At 39.0% G+C, this 22824-nt stretch overlaps 4 protein-coding genes across 7 annotated transcripts in view; 2 read left to right on the top strand and 2 right to left on the bottom strand.

Moving 5' to 3' along the window:
• LOC128889774 (carbohydrate sulfotransferase 11) overlaps positions 1-3136 on the top strand; it is a 20831-nt gene extending 17695 nt beyond the window's left edge. The window contains exons 3-7 of the mRNA XM_054147742.1: positions 540-796; positions 884-1124; positions 1429-1608; positions 1690-1847; positions 1909-3136. Of these exons, the coding sequence (XP_054003717.1) occupies positions 540-796; positions 884-1124; positions 1429-1608; positions 1690-1847; positions 1909-1996 (924 nt within the window). The 3' untranslated portion in view covers positions 1997-3136. The remainder of the gene's footprint in view (positions 1-539; positions 797-883; positions 1125-1428; positions 1609-1689; positions 1848-1908) is intronic.
• LOC128889814 (uncharacterized) overlaps positions 1-4088 on the bottom strand; it is a 24206-nt gene extending 20118 nt beyond the window's left edge. The window contains exons 1-2 of the mRNA XM_054147819.1: positions 3703-4088; positions 3313-3461 (exon numbers count right to left, since the gene is read on the bottom strand). Of these exons, the coding sequence (XP_054003794.1) occupies positions 3313-3461; positions 3703-3945 (392 nt within the window). The 5' untranslated portion in view covers positions 3946-4088. The remainder of the gene's footprint in view (positions 1-3312; positions 3462-3702) is intronic.
• The window catches only part of LOC128889780 (dynein regulatory complex subunit 5), a 19751-nt gene continuing 971 nt past the window's right edge, over positions 4045-22824 (top strand). The window contains exons 1-11 of one of the 4 annotated variants that reach the window (XM_054147754.1): positions 4045-4124; positions 14425-14496; positions 14558-14830; positions 14976-15167; positions 15587-15754; positions 16049-16187; positions 16254-16491; positions 16937-17092; positions 17818-17932; positions 17992-18443; positions 22126-22544. In XM_054147754.1, coding sequence (XP_054003729.1) covers positions 4123-4124; positions 14425-14496; positions 14558-14830; positions 14976-15167; positions 15587-15754; positions 16049-16187; positions 16254-16491; positions 16937-17092; positions 17818-17932; positions 17992-18082 — 1446 coding nt within the window. In that variant the 5' untranslated portion in view covers positions 4045-4122 and the 3' untranslated portion in view covers positions 18083-18443; positions 22126-22544. Of the gene's footprint in view, positions 4125-4841; positions 5191-5368; positions 5504-14337; positions 14497-14557; positions 14831-14975; positions 15168-15586; positions 15755-16048; positions 16188-16253; positions 16492-16936; positions 17093-17817; positions 17933-17991; positions 18444-22125; positions 22545-22824 lie in introns of those variants that run through there. The other 3 variants (XM_054147781.1, XM_054147771.1, XM_054147762.1) reach the window with 3 other exon arrangements.
• LOC128889840 (Kv channel-interacting protein 1) overlaps positions 5216-22824 on the bottom strand; it is a 30315-nt gene continuing 12706 nt past the window's right edge. Inside the window, exons 3-7 of the mRNA XM_054147863.1 lie at positions 13847-13916; positions 13704-13774; positions 12821-13093; positions 11698-11990; positions 5216-11590 (exon numbers count right to left, since the gene is read on the bottom strand). Of these exons, the coding sequence (XP_054003838.1) occupies positions 11943-11990; positions 12821-13093; positions 13704-13774; positions 13847-13916 (462 nt within the window). The 3' untranslated portion in view covers positions 5216-11590; positions 11698-11942. The remainder of the gene's footprint in view (positions 11591-11697; positions 11991-12820; positions 13094-13703; positions 13775-13846; positions 13917-22824) is intronic.

The raw sequence follows: 22824 nt of genomic DNA, 5'->3' as shown, positions 1-22824 counted from the left end.
GTATTATACCATAATTTCCTGTACTATACTGTGTATCGATGTTGAGGATTACCTTGTATCTTGCTTCATTATGGTACGAGAGTCTGTGTAACGTTGTATGATATGGAAGTATTCTACACCTTTCAGTATTCTGACATATAATACTGAAAAAATATATAGTTAGCAGGATACTCTATATATATCCAGGGTGGTGTCATGGGAAATTAAATTTATATAACCCAAGTAGAATGCTAACATTTTTAGCGCTCTGGATGTACAGAAGAACAGTAAGTTTTAAGGGTTTTGGCAATACAAGAAGAATATTTAAGGGTCTTTCTCAAGGAGGAGTCTCAAGTCTATTATTATATAATATATATATGGCAGATAACTTTTAACTAACTTTATCTAACAACTCGGGACACAAGTTCTATATCTTTATATTTTTGTATGTCAACATGTATTTGTGGTCCAACGATGGCCTAAGATTTTATTAATAAAAAAAAAAATAATAATAAATTCATGTAACATAGGATTAACGAAACGTACGTTTTTGTTGACAGGAGGATTCGAACCTAACTCCAGAGGAGAAACTGATGGAGGAAGCGACGAACGCCGAAACGGAGCGTCGACTGGACGCTAGGAGGAAGTTCCTGGCCGAGAAGTGCGCGGAGGAGGAGCTAGACAGGCCTGGAAATGATTCCCTGCACAGGCCTAATGCTTGGGAGTTCCTTGTAAATAAAGAGTATCACTTGATATGGTGCAACGTCTTTAAAGCAGCATCTACGTCTTGGATGTACAATTTTAATTTACTCGCTGGGTGAGACTTGAGTTGACCGATGATAAAATTGTCCTTTCTCATTCATTTTTGTATGTAAATGGATCTTTCCCTTTCTTGGCCTTTCAGGTACAGTCCACAGTTCTTGAGGGCCTCCAAAGCTGTACCTGTGTCTCTGGCGAGGCAAAGGTATCCCAGGCACACAGCCGAAGAGCTCTCCAAGTTCCTAAACGATAGTATCAGCTTCCTGATTGTCAGGCATCCATTCGAGAGACTGCTCAGCGCTTACAGAGACAAGCTGGAGCACAGCTTACCGCACACATTTCACAGCAACTTAGGGGCTCACATAGTCTGGCACTACAGGTCCAGGGTACGAGTTTTGAACGTAGTTCTAATTTTGCTTAGTTATTTGACACATTAACTGCCAGATCAATAATCATAAAAATGCCTGCTAGGCTAAAATTTTGTTTCTATACAATTAGAAATGATATAATTTAACATTTGTGGTAAAACTGATTTCTACAACCTCTTTAAAATTCATTAATCCTACCTAGATTTATTTTCTTTAACACTACACCTTCAGAATTAATGTATTTAATTCCTTAGTGAATATCCTTGTCATCCACATATGGTTTAATCGAATATATTTCTTTCTGTTTCCAAACAATGGTCAGGATCCAAAGACAAACGGGCGACACGGTCCAAGGTATCCGCTGTTCGAGGAGTTCGTTCGATGGCTGCTCTGTCAATGGAGAGCTGGCAACGAGTTAGACATGCATTGGACGCCAGTTGTGAATTTCTGTACGCCGTGTCAAGTCCGATTCGACGTGATCGCGAAATTCGAAACGCTTCACGTAAGTATTTCTTGGTAAATATGGTAAATAGTGATAGAAAGTATCTGTACAAAAATAGAACGTGATTTTTGTTTCCTAAAGGAAGATCAAGATTATCTAATAAAGCAAGCGCACGTGGGTCACATTATCAAACCCGAATGGAAAAACCCCACGAGAGGTGTCCAAACGAAGGATGTAATAAAGAATTATTTCGCTCAATTGTCCAAATCGCAAATCAAAGATCTCTACGAGATGTTTAGGTAAGGGTCGACTTTGCGCAAACGTGAAACGATCAAAATACTACAAACGTTTTTGTTCCAGGTACGACTTTGTGCTTTTCGATTACTCTCCCGCTGATTACATTGCGCTTGGGAGAGACGAGGACACTGAACTGATTTGTAAAAAATAATGCCTGTTGTTTCGTACATAGATTGCAAGCGTGTCGACGCTTGACTTCTTTTTCTTCTTTTTACGTGTTGTCGGTTACAACGAAAATATTAGATAAGTAATAACGTTCGTTGGTATAACGAATTAATTCGTAGCGTTATCTACCTGTTGAGATATCGCGAGAAGAGTACTCGACTGCTCGAGTCGGTGATACTTGCGCGAGCACTGCTACTGCATTTAAACTTTTGATAAATAACGAATGTCGCGGTCTATTAAATTGTTAGGATCTATGAGAACCTTGACAAAGATTATTTGTAAATTGTTACAAGACGATGAGAGAACATTTTTAAAGGTCTTGTACGCATAGGAGTATCCCATCGCTTGCGTACTCGAGCTACACACACCAATTAACGATGTATTAAGAATTTATTAATAGGAATTAAGTGCATTGTGATCATCCTTTCTCTAAGCGAATACTTGCATTCCTGTAGATAGAATCTACCTTTCTTCATTTCTGATCGCGTGAGTTATATAAATAGTAGGATGCATTACCCGGGTATCAAGGGTTTTTGGTTAACGCGAAAACCTATGGTTCGTCGGTTGCTATAGTACAATACATTAGTTATAGTCCCATTAGTCGCGAAACATATTTGAGTTTTTCCCGATTCTCTATGTGTATATCTGTGTATATGTATATATACATATGTTGATATAAACGTTGTTATCATAGTTATTATTACCATTGATGGAATGGTAATAGTACTGCCTCAAAAGAATGTAGCATATAATTGTAGCGGTAAGATGTATCAAATTATACGACTTCCAAATGCAAGAACATATAGAAATATATACATTTCAATTTTTCTAATACTTATTTACACTTATTAAAATAATATTTGAGTTGCATAGAATTACATTGTCATGATATCGTGAACTTTATTACAGAAACGTACTTAAGTCTATGACGATACATTTACGAAGAGACAATGTCTCGAAATCGTGGGATTTTATGTAAATAATATGAATAATAATTCATTGTAAAATGGAAAGAACTTAAAGAACAGACACGGTACGGTAGACTTCAATCCTTTATAATTTTATAAATAATAAGTACAAAATGACAATAATTATTTTGGCAAATAAAAAGTGTTTCAAACAAGCAGATTATATGGAAAATTAATTTTATTTAACTATGATTAATTTGTTATAATTGAGCTTGGACAACAAAAAATTACTTTACTTTCGATTCGATATTTTATCAGCTTTTATTACAGAGTAACCTTGAGAAATCAAAATTATGATACGAAATACAACGATAATTATTAATAATGTACTTACTCGGATGAAGTATTTTGTAGTACTATACCGATAACCCACTTGTCGTGAAAAATGTACTTCCAATTACTTTGTACAACTAAAATCTGATCGTGCTTACGAATTCCATGTTTTTTCTTCTTCACCACCGGTTGTCCATCTACATCGTACAACTGTAAAGTAATAACAAACTAATGTCAATATGTATTACAGAATACAAACTAAATGTGTGTATTATAAATATTATAAATCAACGTTTGCTTTGGTACAAATCCATTTAATTGTAATATATTACAATACGATGATATTAAAAATTCTCTAATATATATTATTATCAATATATTCTTAAGGAGTTAATCGAGTATATTTCATTTGACATGTTATTATCGTTACTATCAGAATTGAATGACTCACGTTGCTGTCAGAATCCGAGGACACTTGCTCTCCGAACTGGGCTTGTTGGTGTAAAGCTTTCAAGACGTGTCTCGTTGTATCTTGAATCTCTTTGATATCGTTACTTGTTTTTTCAATTCGACTCTGTACGTCGGATAATTGTTTCATTAAATGCTCCTCTACCGGATTACATTCTGGTTCCAATATCGGTAAAGGTAAATCCTCGTCACTGAGCGCGAACATGTCATCTTCAAACGAATTCATCGTGCATTCAATCGTGAACTCGTTAATCGATGTGAAATCATACTTAGTAACTGGTAATTAGCAACAGTGATAAATTCATCGAGAAATAAAGACGTCAGGAGAAATTCAACCGCCCCATGTTTAGCAATCACGAGATAACCGGAGATAACCAAGCTGTGGGAGAGTCAGGGAACAGAAATGTAAGAGAAAGGAACGTTATTATATATCGTGCTTTTTAAATCATGCTGCCTGTAGATTAATCTCAAGTTATTGATCAATATTTACATGTGAAACAAGTTAAATTTGTAAATAATTGCAATTTATTTATGTCGGTAATTCAGAGTATTCAGTGGCGCCATCCGTGGCGAAACGTTCAAGTTTGTAGTGAAATTAGTTTCTACTGTGTCTGTAAGATGGCGCTGTTAGTCGTCATCGTCGTCGCCGCCTAGTGCTGAAAGGCGGAACTAATTCTCGGAGTTTGGTCAGCGCCTCTATCGGACAAACGCTCAAGTTTGTCCTCGATTAGTTCCTATTTTCGACGCTAGATGGCGCCATTTGTACCGTATTACCCACATACCATAACTCTATTTAAATGGGTACAAACTTGGGCGATTTATGGGTAGATGGCGTCATTTGTACCGTATTTGTAAGGATTCTACATAAAAAAATTAGTATTTAAACAAGAACAATAAAATAAGATTAAGAATTTGAATTCAAGGAGCTGGTTGGAAACACGTTTGAACTGTATGACGGTTGTTAAGGGATTGTTAAAAATAATTGCAACTAACGGAAAAATGAATTACGTGATAAAAGAAAACGTAATTAAAATCCGCTACATTCAAACGCAATAGCCAATTACAAACAAATAAATGCTAGAACATACCTGTGATTTCGTCCTTAAAAACGAAGTTTTCGATTTATAAATAATCCATGATGCGAAGAAAAGAGAGAATACATTTTAAATCGTGCAAGTGTAGCGGTAGAAATGCATTAATATAAAAAATGCATTAAAGAAAGTTTCCATGAAACGCGCGACGATGTTTGAATAGTTTGAGTATCGCAACCAATCACGACGCGTGACGTAATTATCCTTCTCCGCATGCGCGTAGCTGCGCCGCATCGACCACGTGTCATTCTTGTGTTGGCTTCCGTATGGGGTGGACGTATTCAAAGTTCGCTGTCGTTCTGGCGCACGTGTCAGTTAATCAGTGATCGCAGCATTGTAATTGGATTAGTGAAGTACGAAGCAGTGTGAAACTCCACCGGGTGGGTGAATAAATAATAGAAACTGTTAACAATAACGACATTCCTCTTTTATTCGTCTGAATTTACAATTCAACTGTTGCGAGATACAAGTTGTCGACGCGTTGGCGAGGATCTGACCTAAAGATACAATTTTCGCTGGAATACCGCTCGAGATCGAGTCAGTTTCGTCGCCGATACCTAATCTCTGATCTAACGAACAAAGATCGCGAGTACGAACGCTACGAGTAAATGGAGAAAGGCCTGGGTAAAGGACGATAACGGTGATCTACGAACAGTGCTTGTTTCATGTTCAAGAAGTTCCCCTTATCCCGCGGTATGTCCATTTTTAACGATGTTCGGTCTAATGGAAAATTGGCAGTACGAGAATTAATTAACGTACACTGCGGAGCATCTAGACGCAGTGGATCGTTAAAGTATTCGAACGTTTGCAATCAAAAACCGTGATGGACGATATTGAATTACTTACAGTCAATTGTAAGTAAATTACTACATATTTTTGTAAATATATATTATATATATTTATTATATTATACATATACAGTCAGTGTAATAACTATTCGTACAGGAACCATTTATTTTAAATTGGTTGCTGTACAAATACTTCTTACACAGACTGTATTATATATTTATATATATATATTTGTACAAAATTTTACATGGGTCGAATCTACACCTAAAGCACGAATATGCATTTACCTAGTAAGGTGTCCAATATCCTCCGTTAGCAATTATATTTGCCAAAAATTGTCTGGTATCTGGTCACGAAAGTAGTGATTGCAATTGGAGCAATACAGTGTTCAGTGATGAATCTTCGTTTTGGGCTCGGTGTCCTATTAGACATGCTGGGTCTGTCCGTAGAAAAAGAATAATACAGAAAAGTGCGAAACACCCTGTAAAAGTGAATGTTTGGAGTTACTTTATCGCAAGAGGTTTCGGCACTTTATGTATCTTCACTCGCGATCTGAATGCACAAATAATGTTGAAATTATGCGTATTAGTGTTTTAGGTGTAGATTCGACCCATATAAAATTTTGTATAAATATATAAAGATTCACAGAAATATAACAGACACGCTCTTATGAGACAGACTTGAAATAGAACTTGTAAAAGAAAACGTAGTTTTAAAATTATTACAATTTTAGTATGCAATAATAATAATTAAGAATCAAAGTGTATAATATTTAGGCCTCGAGAGTTTAACGTGACAACTAATAAATGGCCTCGGTATACTTAGATATGTCTTGCTAGATCTTAAACGATCGCTAAAAAATTCCAAAATCCATTCCAGTTGTATATTTTCGCGACAGTCGTTCGAATACTTTAACGACATACCGAATATACGAGATAATACATTAACGCTAATCGACCGCGAATCGTTTACTCTCTAATTATTTAGGTTTCGTCATAAAAAAGTGCCTTTAAGCTTAACAATTGTATCGTATCCGCTACTAACTAACCGATACTCCATAATAGCTACTTAACTATCGTAACAAATTTTGATTCGTTATTCGTGCCTCTCGTTCAATGACCATTACGCTAAGTTTCACCTAACTTTATCGACTAGCATCATTTTTTGATATCTCGACGCAAGTGTTACGTTCGTCGACGAGATTTATTCGTGGCTAACCGTGATAAGAACCGAATCGAACGAACTTTACCTACAGGCGCAAAAGATAGTGCAAAGGGTTCATTTGCATCGAGAGTTTCCGTTTGATCAATTAAGGGTGCACAGGAGCCAGAGCCAAACTCCGAGTTGACTTCAGCGACAGTTGCGGAAAAAGTAGGAAACTACGGAACAAGGACAGAGAGAGCGATACAACAATTGCAGGAGAGACGAGGACAGATTTTACAATTTCGGCCTTAAAACTTTATAAGCAATAAAAGTATGTTTGCTATCTTCATTTTATTGTTTATAAAGTTTTAAGGCCGAAATTGCAAAATCAAGCCTTGGAGTCGTATCTCCCAAAGTGTAACGAATATATTAAAACCAGAATTATTAGAAAATATTGCTTCTTTGCTTCAATATCCTGGAAAAAAATCATGCTAGCCTAATCGTCCTGTTCTCGTCTCTCCTGTAATTGTTGTATCGCTCTCTCTGTCTTTATCCCGAAGTTTCCTACTTTTTCCGCAACTGTCGCTGAAGTCAACTCGGAGTTTGGCTCTGGGTCCTGCGCACCCTTAAGATATAAAATTAATGTAAAGTTCGAATCTCCGCAATTTTATGCACTTTGGAAGTGTAACAAAGAAGCGACAAATCATATATTCGATATAAAGTTTAAAGAACACGATCGGAAACCTTTGGGCTACGGGTGTTGAACGAGTTAGTTCTAGTGTCCAATGAATTAATTACACTCTATATTACTTCTAATGATCATCAATTGACTAGGTTCTTTTCGATTTACAGCTACGATCGCTCGCGATTTAGACTAAAATCTACGCGAAAAGAAATTTGGAGTCGTAATGTTTCCAGTACAAGTTCTAATAACACAGAAGTATTGCATCGAGAGTCCAGTATTATTCTAGCTTGATATTGCTAGTGCTGTGAAGTATCTAATTCCGATATACCACTTCTCTATTATTAGAATTATTTTTAGTTGTGATAACTGGCAATGCTTGGTGTCCAAATTTCTTTCCGTGCACATGCTCCTTCAAATCACGCAGCATGTCTGATTCCTAGATACAGGGACACGGAGATCTTAAACTTAGAAACCTCAAGTTTGATAGTTGCTCCAACTTCGAACGACCAACAAGCACGTACGATATGTATCTAAGTTACAGATTACTGAGGAACAAGCTGTGTCAAATGGTTGGTCTACGAAAGTATAAATTACCATTTATCCAGAATGGTCTAAAGAAAATGAAACGGTTGTTTGAAGCACCGACACAACCAATGAAAAGTTTTTGTAAGCTGCTCGTACTTATTGGAACGAGTAACCGAAAGAGGAATTGCCATAGCGTTTTTCTTAGACAAACTTTAGATCTTTAGATCCACCTTATTCCTTTTTCAACGTTTCAAACAGAAGTAACCGTGAACATTCGACATTTTCCATTGAGATAAAAATTTAACAAATTCTTGGAAGCTTAACACTGTCAAAATCATCGTCTTAATTTCTTTTCTCAAAGTAAACAGTTAGAAATCTCGATTGGTACGAAAATGAACAACGATGACTTTGGCAGAATTGAAGCCACCCGTTACTTTAAGCGACACGAAGAATATTTCTGGCTGCGTAGAAAAAGTTTAATATAACATTCGTTGTTTCTCCATCGAGGGTCCTCTTTGGTTTTTCTTAGAAAACATACAAAACTCGTTTAACATTAAGATCGAATACGGTGTACAAGATGCACTTCGAGGTTAACAAACTTTCGGTTTTCCAAATAAAAGAAAAAAAAATTCGATTGAGATTCCGTTTACGATTTCGAGTGACTTCGAATAACCAGAAAGTGCTGAAGACTGGATTTGTTTCTCTCTTTCTTTTTTTCATACATAATTTCTCTGATTTTGGCGTTGACTGACCGAAGCCATATTCCTACTTCAGAATTGAGATTAGCGAAAATGGCGGTGCGGTTTGTTTTTGGCGGGAAAAATGGCTTTGCACCGACTTCGTGCACGGAAATCTGTTTATTTTACTAGGTTGTCTCATAAATTCCCGGACACTTGCTGCAAATAAATCATTTTATAATAACATCGTAATCAAACAATAATTATTCTTCAAAATAAATGCCATCGCTTCTGATAGTTTTCATCCATCATTCTGCCAATTGTTCAATTCCGATTTGGATCAAATGTCGAAAATTCAAGTATCAAGTGTCCGGGAACTTATGGGGAGAATCTAGTAGCTTATGCGACGAGTCAAACACTCGAGAAACGTTCATTCGACTCACACTTACATTTACGCTTTCACGCTTCTTAGGAACAATAGGTAACGGATCCTTGATTGTAGCATACTTTCAATCTTTTAACGGTAGAATCGTAGCCGTGTAAAAATTTAGCAGGTAACACTCTCGTAGATTGCCCGTTTGGGGTTGAATTCAAAACATGAGCTTAGAGCACACGAAAACCCTTGAAATAAACGCGAATATCAGGCTATTACCATAAGACTGTGGATTTTTATACATTCATAGGAAATTTGTATACATGCAGTATGCAATAATATAAAAAAATATTGAACGTAAAGTTCACATTATAATACTTACAAAGTAAAATAAATTCCTATTTAGGTTGAATTGTAGCAGAGACGCTTGCAAACATTTTATTTTGCATAAAGATCCGCAGACTAATAATTACAGTTACAGCCTGCTTACTTAAGACGTGACACAGGGAAAGCAGATTGGTAGTAGTACAATGAAATCTGTCTCGATTCTTCTCAATCTGCAACCACTGTGATTACAGACTATAAATCATACATAATTACTAGACTGCGTATTCTTATGCATTTATAGGAAATCTGAACGTGCAAGAAACTATAGAATAAACATAGTAGCCAATGATACATATAAAATATTGAAAGTAAAGTTGACATTATAATACTTGCAAAGTAAAATAAATTTCTATTCAGGTTCAATTTTAGTAGATACGTTTGCAAACATTTTATTTTGCATAAAGATCCGCAGACTAATAATTAGAGTTATAGCCTGGTACAGTTACTTAAGATGTGACACAGGGAAAGCAGATTGGTAGTAGTACATTGAAATCTGTCTGGATTCTTCTCAATCTGCAACCACTGTGTTTACAGACTATAAATCATACACAATTACTAGACTGCGTATTCTTATGCATTTATAGGAAATCTGAACATGCAAGAAACTATAGAATAAACATAGTAGCCAATGATACATATAAAATATTGAAAGTAAAGTTCATATTATTTTGTATAAAGTTCCGCAGTCTATTAATTACCGAGTAACAGTTGTTATAGGAACGTGCCTAGCAACCTACGCATCATCGATCCTTATTAAAAACACCGTGACGAGGGATTTCACCAATTGACAAGTGACCGTGTCAGTGCTACGAAGAGAGAATAACAGTCAACAAATTCCTATCATAGATTAGCTTGTCCTAAATCGACCACTCTAATTCGTTTGATTCGCTACTTGGAAAAAATAGAAAGAAAAAGTATATTCAGGTAAGTATCACTCGAATTATTCGACATTCTGAGTGAATTACTGTGCTTGAACAGACAACTAACCAAGTTTAAAGACACAAGTTATGATAGAGAGTGGCGAGAACTTTCCAACTTGAAATCTATGTTTCGAGAACTCAGGTAAATGTTACAGGTGTACCCACGATACTTGGGAAACGAAGGGCGGAGGCTCCGGAGGTTGAAAAATTTCCTGCACCACTCGATATTCGAAATTTAAACGAACCGCTCAATTTCGATATATACTCGCGTTTCTATTACGATCATTAGTACGAGTTAATTATTGCAGTTTGGTGTTCCATTGGCGTGGGTGAGCGGATAACAGAAACTTCTCTCGCGTTCTAATCAACGAGACCTATCCTTAACTACTCAATGTGTTCGCTTAGTGTCTACGACTTTTAACAATTTTTAAAAAAATTGATTCTCAATCGCTTAGGTCTACGATATCTCTACAAACGTACTCGAGAATGGTTGCCCCCTGGTTTATCATTGACAACAGAATATCGTCCTGTCGTTTCGTCAACGGGACTATATAAGTATCGATGAACGAAGACACTTCTTTCGAATGGAACTCGCGATACGCACGATTGTCTAAAAACTAAAGCAAATCCCTTCGACTTGTACCATCGAGTGGTTGGTTGCAGGATCAAGAAAAGCATTTTGAAATTATCGGTTTAACGTGCAACTTTATCTCACGATCATCCTTGATTAATCCCATAAGTAAAATCGTATCTTTCGAAGCTCCTCATCGTTCGCGAAACGAATAAAATAGTTTTTACACGGGGCTTTGGCACGGAAGTCAAACAAAGTCGAATGCTCTTTCACGTCGAATTCTTTCCTACTCCTTATCCTCTCGAAACGTATATCAAATATCCTTCTCAGCTCAGAGAACTCGATATCAAAATCTTCCTACAACGAATCCCTCGTTTCGTGGTATTCTTAGAATTGATTTTACTTTCTTTCTAATTTCTCTCGTCTTAAATTCACTTGTTAACGATTCCATACTCTGAGTTGTTGACTCGCAATTGACACATCGTTATCAGGAGTACCTCGCGTCGGGACGTACTCCGATAGGTTCACTTACGTGACGTAAAATACCTCTTCCGCAAGAAGAAACACCTGCAGCTCGTTCGTCGCGACGAACAAATTTAATCGTATTCTTGAACCCGCAAGATTCCGACGATTACCTATGTCGCTTGGCTCTCTCTTTCTCTTCCCGGAAATTGGAGCTCATCCCTGTCAGGAATCACGTTTATCGCATCCTGAAAACAGAGATAATTCTATCATTTCTCCTTTAACCATTTTTATTTAATCCAGATGAAAGTTTGTTTACTCTGCCATAAATCAGACTACTGAGATCACCGCGTACCCTTAACAAAAGAGCGGTGCCTCCGGTTGATTCCACCAGTGCGCCGCTAGAAGCATGTACAACTCCTGATCCTGAACAGTGTAACCTGGAGGTGGTTGAGAAGGCAAAGGCGGTGGAATCGGTGGCAGCAGAGAGTAGGACGGCGGCGGTGGCGAAGGCGACTGGGACTGCGAGAAGGTTGTCGTGGTGGAGAGCGGCGTTGGCGGCGTCGTGGTCACTGCCGGGGGCTCTTCCTTCGCCGGAGATCAAAGCGCGCAATCGAACATTGCCAGGGACCGAGTGATCACGTCATCCTGGAAAACAAATCTCGATAAACGCTATTCTTACAGGAATTACGAGCTCAACAACAGGACCGTGCAACAGGACTGCGGATCTTTATGCAAAATAAAATCATTGGAAACGTACAGTGGGTGTAGAAAGCATTCGTACACCGATCAATTTCCAAAAAAACTGTGTAAAATTGTAATTTATTAACTTATTTTTTATAAACAATGACATTCTACATATTCTCGGAAATGTCTAAAATAGATAGATTACAAAAAAAAATTAGCTATTTATGTAAGTTGCGAAATTAACAAGAAAAAAACAATTAATCGATAGAAATGTTGAAGCAATAAGTATTCGGACAACTGTTTAAAAAGTACTTTACTGGAAATTTGATGTTCCCTAATTCGCACGGAGCAATAAACTAATGTGTTTACGTTACAAAATCTGCTGTAAATGGTTCGTCATAAGAATCGTACAAATACTTATTGCTTCTATACTTTCACCCACTTTTCACATTTTTTTTGTGTTAATTTCACAAATTATATTAACTAGTAAATGTAGTTTGGACTATATCTATCTTAGAGACTTCCGAGAATATGTAAAATATCATTGATTACAAAAAAAGAAGTTAAGAAACTACAATTTCACAGAAAAGTTTTTTGGAAAATTGATCGGTGTACGAATACATTCTACACCCACTGTACCTACAAGAACCGAATCTAAAAAGGATCAGGAACGAACTTTACTTTCAATATTTTTATATACTATCGTATACCGCGTCCATTTTGTAGTTTTGTTGCGCATTCAAATTTAATATCAATGCATAAAAATCTGCAGTACGGAGAAGACGTCGCACCTTCAAGCAGCTTTCTATAAATTCCTCGATCGTTATTACGCCGTCCTGGTTTAGGTCGAGTTTCTTGAACACCCTATCCAACTGTTCCCTCGCTTTTCTCTCCTCTTCGGCGTGATGCCGCCTGCCCATAAGCTCGTGCACAGCCGTCACTACTTCTCCTAGCTCCCCTCTGGTGATGCATCCATCGCCGTTTATGTCGTACAGCTTGAACGTCCATCGTAGCTTCTCGTAGATGCTTCCCCGTAACAGCGTTGACAAAGTCACCAGAAGATCCTGCGAAAGCCATATCTTAAACCACTGTAATTTACTAAAACCATGACTGTACGTCTATATTTCACAGTGGATGCAGATTGAGAAGAATCGAGACAGATTTCAATGTAGTACTACCAATCTGCTTTCCCTGTGTCACATCTTAAGTAACTGTACCAGGCTATAACTCTAATTATTAGTCTGCGGATCTTTATGCAAAATAAAATGTTTACTAAAATTGAACCTGAATAGGGATTTATTTTACTTTGCAAGTATTATAATGTCAACTTTACTTTCAATATTTTATATGTATCATTGGCTACTATGTTTATTCTATAGTTTCTTGCACGTTCAGATTTCCTATAAATGCATAAGAATCTGCAGTCTAGTAATTATGTATGATTTATAGTCTGTAGATACAGTGGATACAGATTGAGAAGAATCAAGACAGATTTCAATGTACTACTACCAATCTGCTTTCCCTGTATCACGTCTTAAGTAACTGTAGGAAGCTATAACTGTAATTATGTATGATTTATAGTCTGTAGACACAGTGGATGCAGATTGAGAAGAATCAAGACAGATTTCAGCGTACTACAACCAATCTGGTTTCGGTGTAGAGCTGAGGACTCACCCTGAAGCTGATGGCGCCGTTGCAGTTGACATCAAAGGCCTTGAACACGTAGTGGGCATAGAGGCTAGAGTCTGGAATTCGTAGGAGGAGACGCCGTTAACTATTTAGGCTAAAACGGGGTCGCTTATTTAATTGGAACTCACTGCCATGGGGGAAGAATTTCGCGTAGATGTCCTTAAATGAGTCCTCGTGCACCACACCCTCCGGACACTCCTGAAAACAATCGCAAAGGGGAACGTTATCTTGGCTCTTGCGAGATTCGTTTAGACTGACGTACATACAAGGTGTCTCGAGAGAAAACGGATCTTATCTATAGAAACTTGTTAAACTTAAACAGTAGAAGGCTTTCTGAGGTAAGGAGGTCGTACATGGTCGTATACACCGAGGAAACGCTTAAAAAAATAGGTAGATGGAGGTCGATTGGGGTAGATTTCAGTTCTGGGTAGCGTCAACCAGACCCAGGTGGCGCTAGTTGGTGTGACGGTCATTAACTTCTCAGCTCCTGAGATCGGAGCTATTACCAGTCTAAGTCTGAATAAACTACATTATTGTTGCACAAAAAAAAAAACAAAAAAAAAATAAAAAAACCGTGTCAACGCTGACTGAAATCTGCCTTAATCTTACATAATTGAAGATACGAGCGTTTGGTCTTGTTGGTATCTGGCAGTGCGCCACCTTGAAGAGAGACAGACAAGACCCTAGTGTTTGCGTATTTGTGAAGGTGGCGGAAAAAGGACAATCTAGAAATGAGGATTCCTCACACGATACCAAGGAACGTCTTCGAGGCCTACAGGTAACAATGACAGAACTCTGTTAACCTAACCAAGGCCTGCTGACCAAGTTCTGTCGATAAGATGCTCGTACGAAACCACGCGGTTGTCGAGCGAGTTGGAGAGGACGATTCGATCGGAGGATGTCTCCTGGGTAGAGGGAAGAGTCCCGCCCTTGAGAATCCTAGCTACCTACGTGATAGCGTCCTCGTGGAAGGATAACCCTGTACTGGAAGAGCTGCCGACGTGCGAGGACAGGAATCGGCTGATAGAAATTCTACCAACGGACCTGCCGTTCGAGTTGGCCATAACCAGAATCGACGACGAGCATTATTGGGAACGGTGCTCGAAGGCTAGGTATAATTATAAGATCCTTGTGTCTGCTTATGGGAATACTGGACATATCAGGAACCGTAGGATTCCGCCTATTGAGTTTCCATAAAGCAACTAGTGGTTGGTCCCTGAACGTTATCGTCAGACATGTTAATTACGATTACCGTAGGTGGGAAGTGAACGACCTATCGGAGCACGGTAATTCGTGGCGACAACGATACTGCGAGGGCCTCTTGTGGGAGTATCTGGAAGGTCTGGAGCCCACCTTCTTCGAGACGCAAAAAGAAGAGTGCGAGAAAATGTTGAAACTCGTGCAGAATTACGTGGACTCGTTGAGGATCGGTTCCCTCTTACCTACCAAGTAAGGAATGCCTCTTAGACGGGATTCGTTTATACAGAGTGTCTCAGAATTAATGTAAGAACCGAAAGTGGGGGAGTAGCTGGGACGTTTCTGAATCGTAGTTTCCTTTGCAAAAATGTCCGATATTGCGGTAGTGCAATAACTTTGTGTAACGAGTTACGCACTTTGAATGAATGAATGAATGAATGAACTTTTACTCGTTAGGTTAGATTTAATTTTAATGCAGCGCACTAGTCGGTGTGTAGCACCGGTTGCCGTTTAGTAGGCGCGCGAAGGCGCCCCTGATGGATAGCAACCAGAGCTACAGATTGAACGAGTGGTTGCCAGCTTTTAGGCGCAATATAAATAAAACTGGTATATTTAATTAGAGTAAATACATAATTACAACTACAGTCGGAATATGTTTCTAAATTCGATAGGAAAGTCGAAAAGTCCTTGGACAACGGCGACCCGTGCCTCGCGGAAGAAGACATCGTTCACCACGTCCCCATGGCTGTTATTCTCTCCCAGCTTCCTCTTCTCGTCGAGATTCGCATCGTGTTTGGGGTTGTTTACATGAACGACAACTTCGAGTGGCGCGATTTCGAGTGAGTCGCTTCTTAACCCTTTCGAATCTAGTGGAACATATATGTCTCAATCAATATTCCAGTGGCCAAAATTGCAATTGAAACTCGCAGGAATATATTTAAAAAAAAAAAAAAAAAGGGAATATCATTTGTGCTGGGTTAACTAGTTACACCAGAGTAATTTATTGATAAAGGTTATTTGATTGAGAAACAGATTGTGAGTAGATAAGAAATATATGTATTTATAGAATAATAGGTAGAAAAATTATACATTTTTCTTGATACTATTCTTGACACTGATTTATGTTCAAAAAGGTTCTCCATCGAAGACTGCATCGGTCTCGGCGAGGGGATCAAGGCATGCTCCAACCTGAAGAAGTTCACTCTATCTAGAAGCAATATGAATCAGCCGCGTGTCGCAGCGCTGCTTCAAGGAGCGGTAGAGAACGAAAACGTTGGTAACCATTCGATTCGTTGTCAAATTTTAATGAAATTTATTAACAATCACGTTTAAAGCTAGATAGAGGAGATGGATTTCTCGCACTGCAAGCTGTCGGACAAGGGCGCCCACGCAGTAGGCGAGTTTCTGTCCATGCACAAGGGCTTGAAGGTTTTACATTTGGCGAACAACGACATCGGCCCTGACGGAGTGGCTGGCGTGGTGTACGGATTGCTGAAGGCGGATGGGTCGGTGCTGAAGCACCTGGATTTGAGACTGAACCCTTTGCTAGACTCTGGGATGGTTCACGTGTGCGCCTGTGAGTATACAGCATCGGTTCGCTGACATTGGCCCCCCTCTGTACGCCAATATTTACTTTCTCTGTGTGTCGAAGGCTTTACTCTCTTGTAAAACAAACTATGGCCGGGTCAGGCTCGGCTGGTCAAGGCCACTTCTTCGAATGCGACGGGACTACGATCGTTTCGTGGACAGCACACGTGGTTCTCATAAATATTTCTGTCGTAGTCGCGCACTTTGGACGTTCAGGGTCACTGTAGCCATAGTTTGTACGCTCAAGGTTACTATGGGCATAGCTCGAGTTCTAGGAAAATACTCGTGTGAGTTTTATTTGTAACCTTAACAGCAACCAGGAAAGTATTAAAACTGTAGTTGTCGACCTCCCTGTATATCAACCGCGAAAGTTCGTTCCTGAGATTCGACATTTTAATCTGAAATTCCAACGAAGACGCCCGTATCTGTTTCAGATGTGCTGCGAACCAGCAGCTTAGAAATGCTTAACGTGAGTGGTTGCGGAATTAAAGCTGACGGAGCCGCTGCCCTCGCCGAAGTATTACAGTCTGGCTGCGTCAAGCTTAAAACATTAATCCTTGATGTATCCAATAACGATTTTGGCGAAGCAGGTCAGTCGAAAATTGGCCCGGAACTATCATTTAATATTTCGATATTTTATTTCTCAAGTATCTGAACTACATTCGAATTGCATTCGCGTTATATTCGAGCTGATATATATATATATATATATATATATATATATATATATATATATATATGTGTTTGTTTTTGTTATCGACTGGGCGGCTCACATCAAAAGTCCACCGCGCAACGAAGAAAGTGAAAGAGAAACGTAAGAGCGACGAAAGCGACAATTGGAATGCAATCGGAGCGGCCTAGTTCCTTTGCACCGGTCCCCTCTATTTTATCGGCACTCGGCAACTTGACGTTTTACCGACCGATAGCGATTGAAAATCCTATGCCTTCTCATCGGCCACTCGACCACGGATCTACCCTGAAGATCTACCACCGGGAATTGTATAAAAATATGGGAGCTAAGCGACTAGTATCTCTATTCAAAGTAACAAATACTTGCTAGTTACCATAGTTAGTTACCATACCGATTAAACAGTTACCGGTCGGTAAGCGTTGAAGACGAAAAGCTGATTAATCGGCTACCGGTCGGTAAAACGGTAACATGGTCGGTCGGTAATCCTACGAAACTCGCATTCGCGAAATTGAAGCTTGAAAAATGTTCACTGTCGTCTTCCGTGTAGACGCGAATGCACGCGATCGATGCTGTTGATACACGGACGTACAAAGCGGCGGGAAATGATAAACGATACGATTTCAGTGGGCGAGATATTCGAGGCCGCATTGAACTCCGCGTCGTTCATTGTTCACTTGGACGCTCGAATGTGCAATTTCTCCAGTCGATCTGAATTGTCTATTTACGAGAGCGTGGCTAGGTAAGGAAACCGTTCGTCTCTCGTTGGCAAAATGCTCTGACGCGTCTCGCTGTCTCCAGGCACAAGGAAGAACAAAGAAGGGAGAAAGCCAAAACAATGCTTGACCGACTGAGCAGCACCCATACGCTTCCCACGTACACCTACCGTTGAAAGGAAATCCTTACTTCCACTGTGACGTCTACGAGGCATTCAGACCACCCAACGATATTATTATTATTAACGCAAAATATTTATTCTTTTTGATTAATTATACCGTAAAATATCGATAAGGATTCTCTTAATAGCGCGCGAAATTTATTTGGCAAAATTTATGGGACCTGAGAAAATTTGGTTTCATTGTTATCTGTTGCATTTTTGTAGAACTCACCCGAAGTCGGAAATGACCTTTGTAACGGAAGAAGACTAATGAAAGGTCGGCCAACAAAAGAACAGCGGAACTAGGGTGCAGCTACTTGAAGAAACTTATGCGAAAGCCGTGAGCACGGTAAATTGCGGGGAAAGTAGGCCAGACGTAAGACTTTTCCATTATTAATACGAATGTAACGAAGAACAAAAAAAAAAAAAAAAAAAAAACTTGAGATTTCGCGCGATCCCAGGAACGTTCTTCTATATCGTTTCCGCGACTAGACAGATTTAATTTGGCTCGGTCCCAACGACGAATCGCAAAGAACTATAATAACTCTCGAAGACCGTTGGTCAACCTCGGCAAAAGGTGTAGCGTAAACGGTGCCGAATCGATGGATGACTTTCTCAGAAAAAAGGACCTAATTTTCCTCGTTCCTTCGCGTAAAAAGGTCGCGTTCAACGAGAACTATGTGCGAAGTGGCACTCGACTGAAGAATTTGTCGTTTCCAGAACCCACTAGCGCCCTCCTCGATCCGGCTCGTTTCATCGTTTTACGAAATAGTTTTACTCGCGCTTCTCCGTTCCGGTGTTCGTCGGTATAGCCGTTGTTCCGTTCGACGTGTTTGCATTGTGTTCCTCCACTTGTAATTCAACGCTAGCCTCTCGACGATCGCGAACAGAATTCGAACACTCGGAACGTGCTCTTTGATGTAACTAAAGTCCACTAATCACGTGCTATGTTTGCGAGCTTCAAACGCGCCAAGCACTCATTTATTTATCCGTTAATCGTCGGTAATACCGTCTGAGTTTCCTATACAATTTCCGTTCTATGGTCCCGCCATTTTCACCGTTCTATGGGAGGTTTATCGACTAGTTTTGATAAGTTTGTATAGCTGATCTGCCGCAGGTTTAATTAATTTCAAATCTTTGGCCACCTATCAGGAACCACCCAAGGCCCCAGGGACTTGGCAAACAGAATTTTAGACGATCACGATCAAGTCGCAGCGTGATGCACTGCAAGCCTGCAATTAAATTAATCCGAAGGCTAGATTTAATTTTAATGCAGCGCACTAGTTGGTGTGCGGTTACCGGTTGCCGCTTAAGGTCGACTCGGACTATACGACACGACAAAACAATAAAACACGCGTTTTAATGGAACTATTCACACTTAACAGACACCGATCTGAAGGTTCCGTTAGCGGGAATAGCGTGAATAGTTCCATTAAAACGCGTGTTTTAATATTTTGTCGTGTCGGTGCCGGTACGTGTCGTATTGTCTGAATCGTCCTTTAGTAGGCGCGCGAAGGTGCCCCTGACGGCTGGCAACCAGGACTACAGAATGCGCGGCGGGTTGCCAGATATTAGGCGCAGGAAAGATGCCCCTCATGGATGGCAACCAGATTTGCACTTAAATCTACCGAGAATAAAAATTTCAATTTAAGGTACTTTCAAGCTTTATATTAACACGTTCACTGCCAGACTAATACTCTTGAAAATTTCTACTGCGGTTTAATTTTGTTTAACGACTTTTGGAAGCTGCGTAATGTAACATTTATTTTGGTGTTTAGCTCTGTAACTTCATCAAAATTCAAGTATTTCGTTTAAATTCATTTTCTATGACACTTAACTTTCAGAACTAATAGTTTTCGTTGTTCAGTGAAAAGCACTGTCACCCATATATGGGTGACGTGGCGATCAACGTGTTAGTGCACCCTTACGGTACATGTGAGCTGCAAATTACAAGCTCCCGACAAAAAGTTTTGCATTCGAACTTTTACTCGTTAGGTTAGATTTAATTTTAATGCAGCGCGCTAGTCGGTGTGTAGTACCGGTTGCCGCTTAGTAGGCGCGCGAAGGTGCCCCTGACGGGTGGCAACCAGGAGTACAGACCGCGCGACGGGTTGCCAGCTATTAGGCGCAGGAAAGATGCCCCAGGGAAAATTTCAATTTAAGGCAGTCTATTAGTATATCCTTACAGGAAGAGTCCTCATTATTCAAAAAGAAACTAAGCGAGAAAGGCCCTTAAATACGACAGTAATTCGCGTTACAGTGTATTCAAGCTATCAAAGAAGATTAAAAATCGATGGACTTTGTCAATCGGTCGACGCGTGGCTGAAACGTACGAGTTTATACACGGCGAACTTTCAATAGCGGCGCCTAATGCGCCCAGGAACTCTCATCTCGTGCACTTTTGTACCATTTTCTTTCTTTTTTCTTTTTTCTTTTTGTAAACGTACGAACGCGCACACACGTTCAGATATCGATCCAGCTTTTATGCACTTGCCAGCCTAAATCTGTGTCGCGCCGATTACTGTTTTGTAAACCGTCGCCGCAAACAGTGGTGTCAAGTCCTCGCGGACGAGCGGCTCCGGTTTCCGCCATTGATTTTTTGGAAATAGCCGACTAGGGAAACAAACTCACTGATTCGGAGTTGGACAACCGTCCGGGTGGATTTACATGTGGGAAGAACCGATGGCGTTTGTTTTTTTGTATTGAAAGACGCGGGCTGGGTGATGCGATAACTGTTCGTTGGAGTAATGATTGGTAGACTGCGAATTATTATATACATTTATGACGTGAATATATATATGTATGTATAGTATAGTATATAGTATAGTATAGTATATGTATAGTCTCATGTGTGTATATATATTCACGTCATAAATGCATATAATAATTCGCAGTACATATATATACAGCGTGCCGCGTATATATACATATATATATACTGTAGTATATATATATATATATATATATATATATATATATATATACTGTATTATTATATATATTATATATATATTATGTATATATATAATAGTAAGTATATATAATATTATATATATATATGTATACTGTATTATTATATGTATTATATATATATACTAGGAGAGTATAAAAAGAAACAAGACCGTGATATTATTATCATGATATATTCAAAATATATGAAGTATATATTATCTATGTATATACAATATAAATATATAAAATGTAGAAAATATACTTCATGTATGCTGAATATATTCTACAATTATTATAATAATATATATAATATATATAAAATGTATATATATATATATATATATATATATGTATATGTATATGTATTACAACGAAATAATTATTATAATAATTGTAGAATATATTCAACATACATTTTATATATTTTCTACATTTTATATATTTATATTGTATACATAGATAATATATACTTCATATATGTTGAATATATCACGATAATAATATCACGGTCTTGTTTCTTTTTATACTCTCCTAGTCTATCTATAATACCTGTATAGATATCGAACGATAACGTACAGTCGCGATGTCCGACTGGTAGATAGTAGAGAGAGAGAGTAGAGACGCAACAAGCCCGAACAGGGCGTACCGAAGAACTAATTTTGCTTCACCCACCATTCGTCGATCCAGCTATATATAGTCTAAGCGAATCGAAAGGTTACATTTCGTACTTTGGACACGAGCTAACCCGTTGGGCCGTGAAACCTAAAGCCACTATAAGGTAAAAGCCCGTGTCGCGATGAAAACGTTCGCACGCGCGGCCGGCAACGACGAAAAGGAGCACGGACTCTTTAAGAGCTTCTTAGGCGTTTTAATTGCGCTATTTCGTAGTACGCTCGCCACTCGGGCTGAGCCTGGCAATTCTGTCAAGAGAGTGCGTTTAGACGAGGGAAACGTTCATGTAAAGCGGCCCGACAGATGGGTCACGTTTAACGACAATGAGCAAAGAAAAAGTTCCTGATGTCTATGTCTTCCGAGACGTCACGTCTGATGTTACAGTCCCTCCATCGCTTTATCCACTTCTGTCAAATCTCATTCGTATATTACAGGATTGCGGATACTATACAGGGAAACAAGTTCTATCTCGATGTACGAAGCGAAGACCTCTCCATATCGCCTCGTAATTATTCCGAAGAATTATAGACGCACATAAATTATCTTAACCCTTTATTTACTGGCGAATCCTATGGGGACTTTCAAGTCCACTTCTATGAAGTTCGTTTTTAATTGTTGGATGGCAGCACAAGCGTGTTTTTTTTTGGAAGCTTGTTAGAGACAACTCTGTAAGATGATATATAACCAAGATGGACGCCTAGATTTTAAAAACCTTAAAAAAATTTAGTAAATAAACATTGGTGCCTGATGTCTGACCATTACGGTTAAACCAATGCAGCTATCCACCTTGTATTCACGCCGTATGTTCAAGTGGTGCTCCGGATTTGTTTTCGTTTGCGTTAGACCCTCCTAGGTGGCGTTGCGGTAGCTTTTCTTCTAAAATTCTTATTCATGAACCGATTTGCCTCGAATTCACACCATATAATGTTGAAATAAAAAAAAGTCAAAGATTCGGACTCGATAGGTGGCGTTGGGGTAGCTTTTCTTCTAAAATTCTTATTCATGAACCGATTTGGCTCGAATTCACACCATATAATGTTGAAATAAAGAAAAAGTCAAAGATTCGGACCCGATAGGTGGCGTTGCGGTAGCTTTTCTTCTAAAATTCTTATTCATGGAACGATGTGGCTCGA

This window comes from Hylaeus anthracinus, unplaced genomic scaffold (assembly GCF_026225885.1).
Source record: "Hylaeus anthracinus isolate JK02 unplaced genomic scaffold, UHH_iyHylAnth1.0_haploid 0, whole genome shotgun sequence".
Classification (NCBI taxonomy): Eukaryota; Metazoa; Arthropoda; class Insecta; order Hymenoptera; family Colletidae; genus Hylaeus; species Hylaeus anthracinus.
Note: the sequence above shows the minus strand (reverse complement) of the source record. Positions and strands in the feature narration are given on the sequence as shown.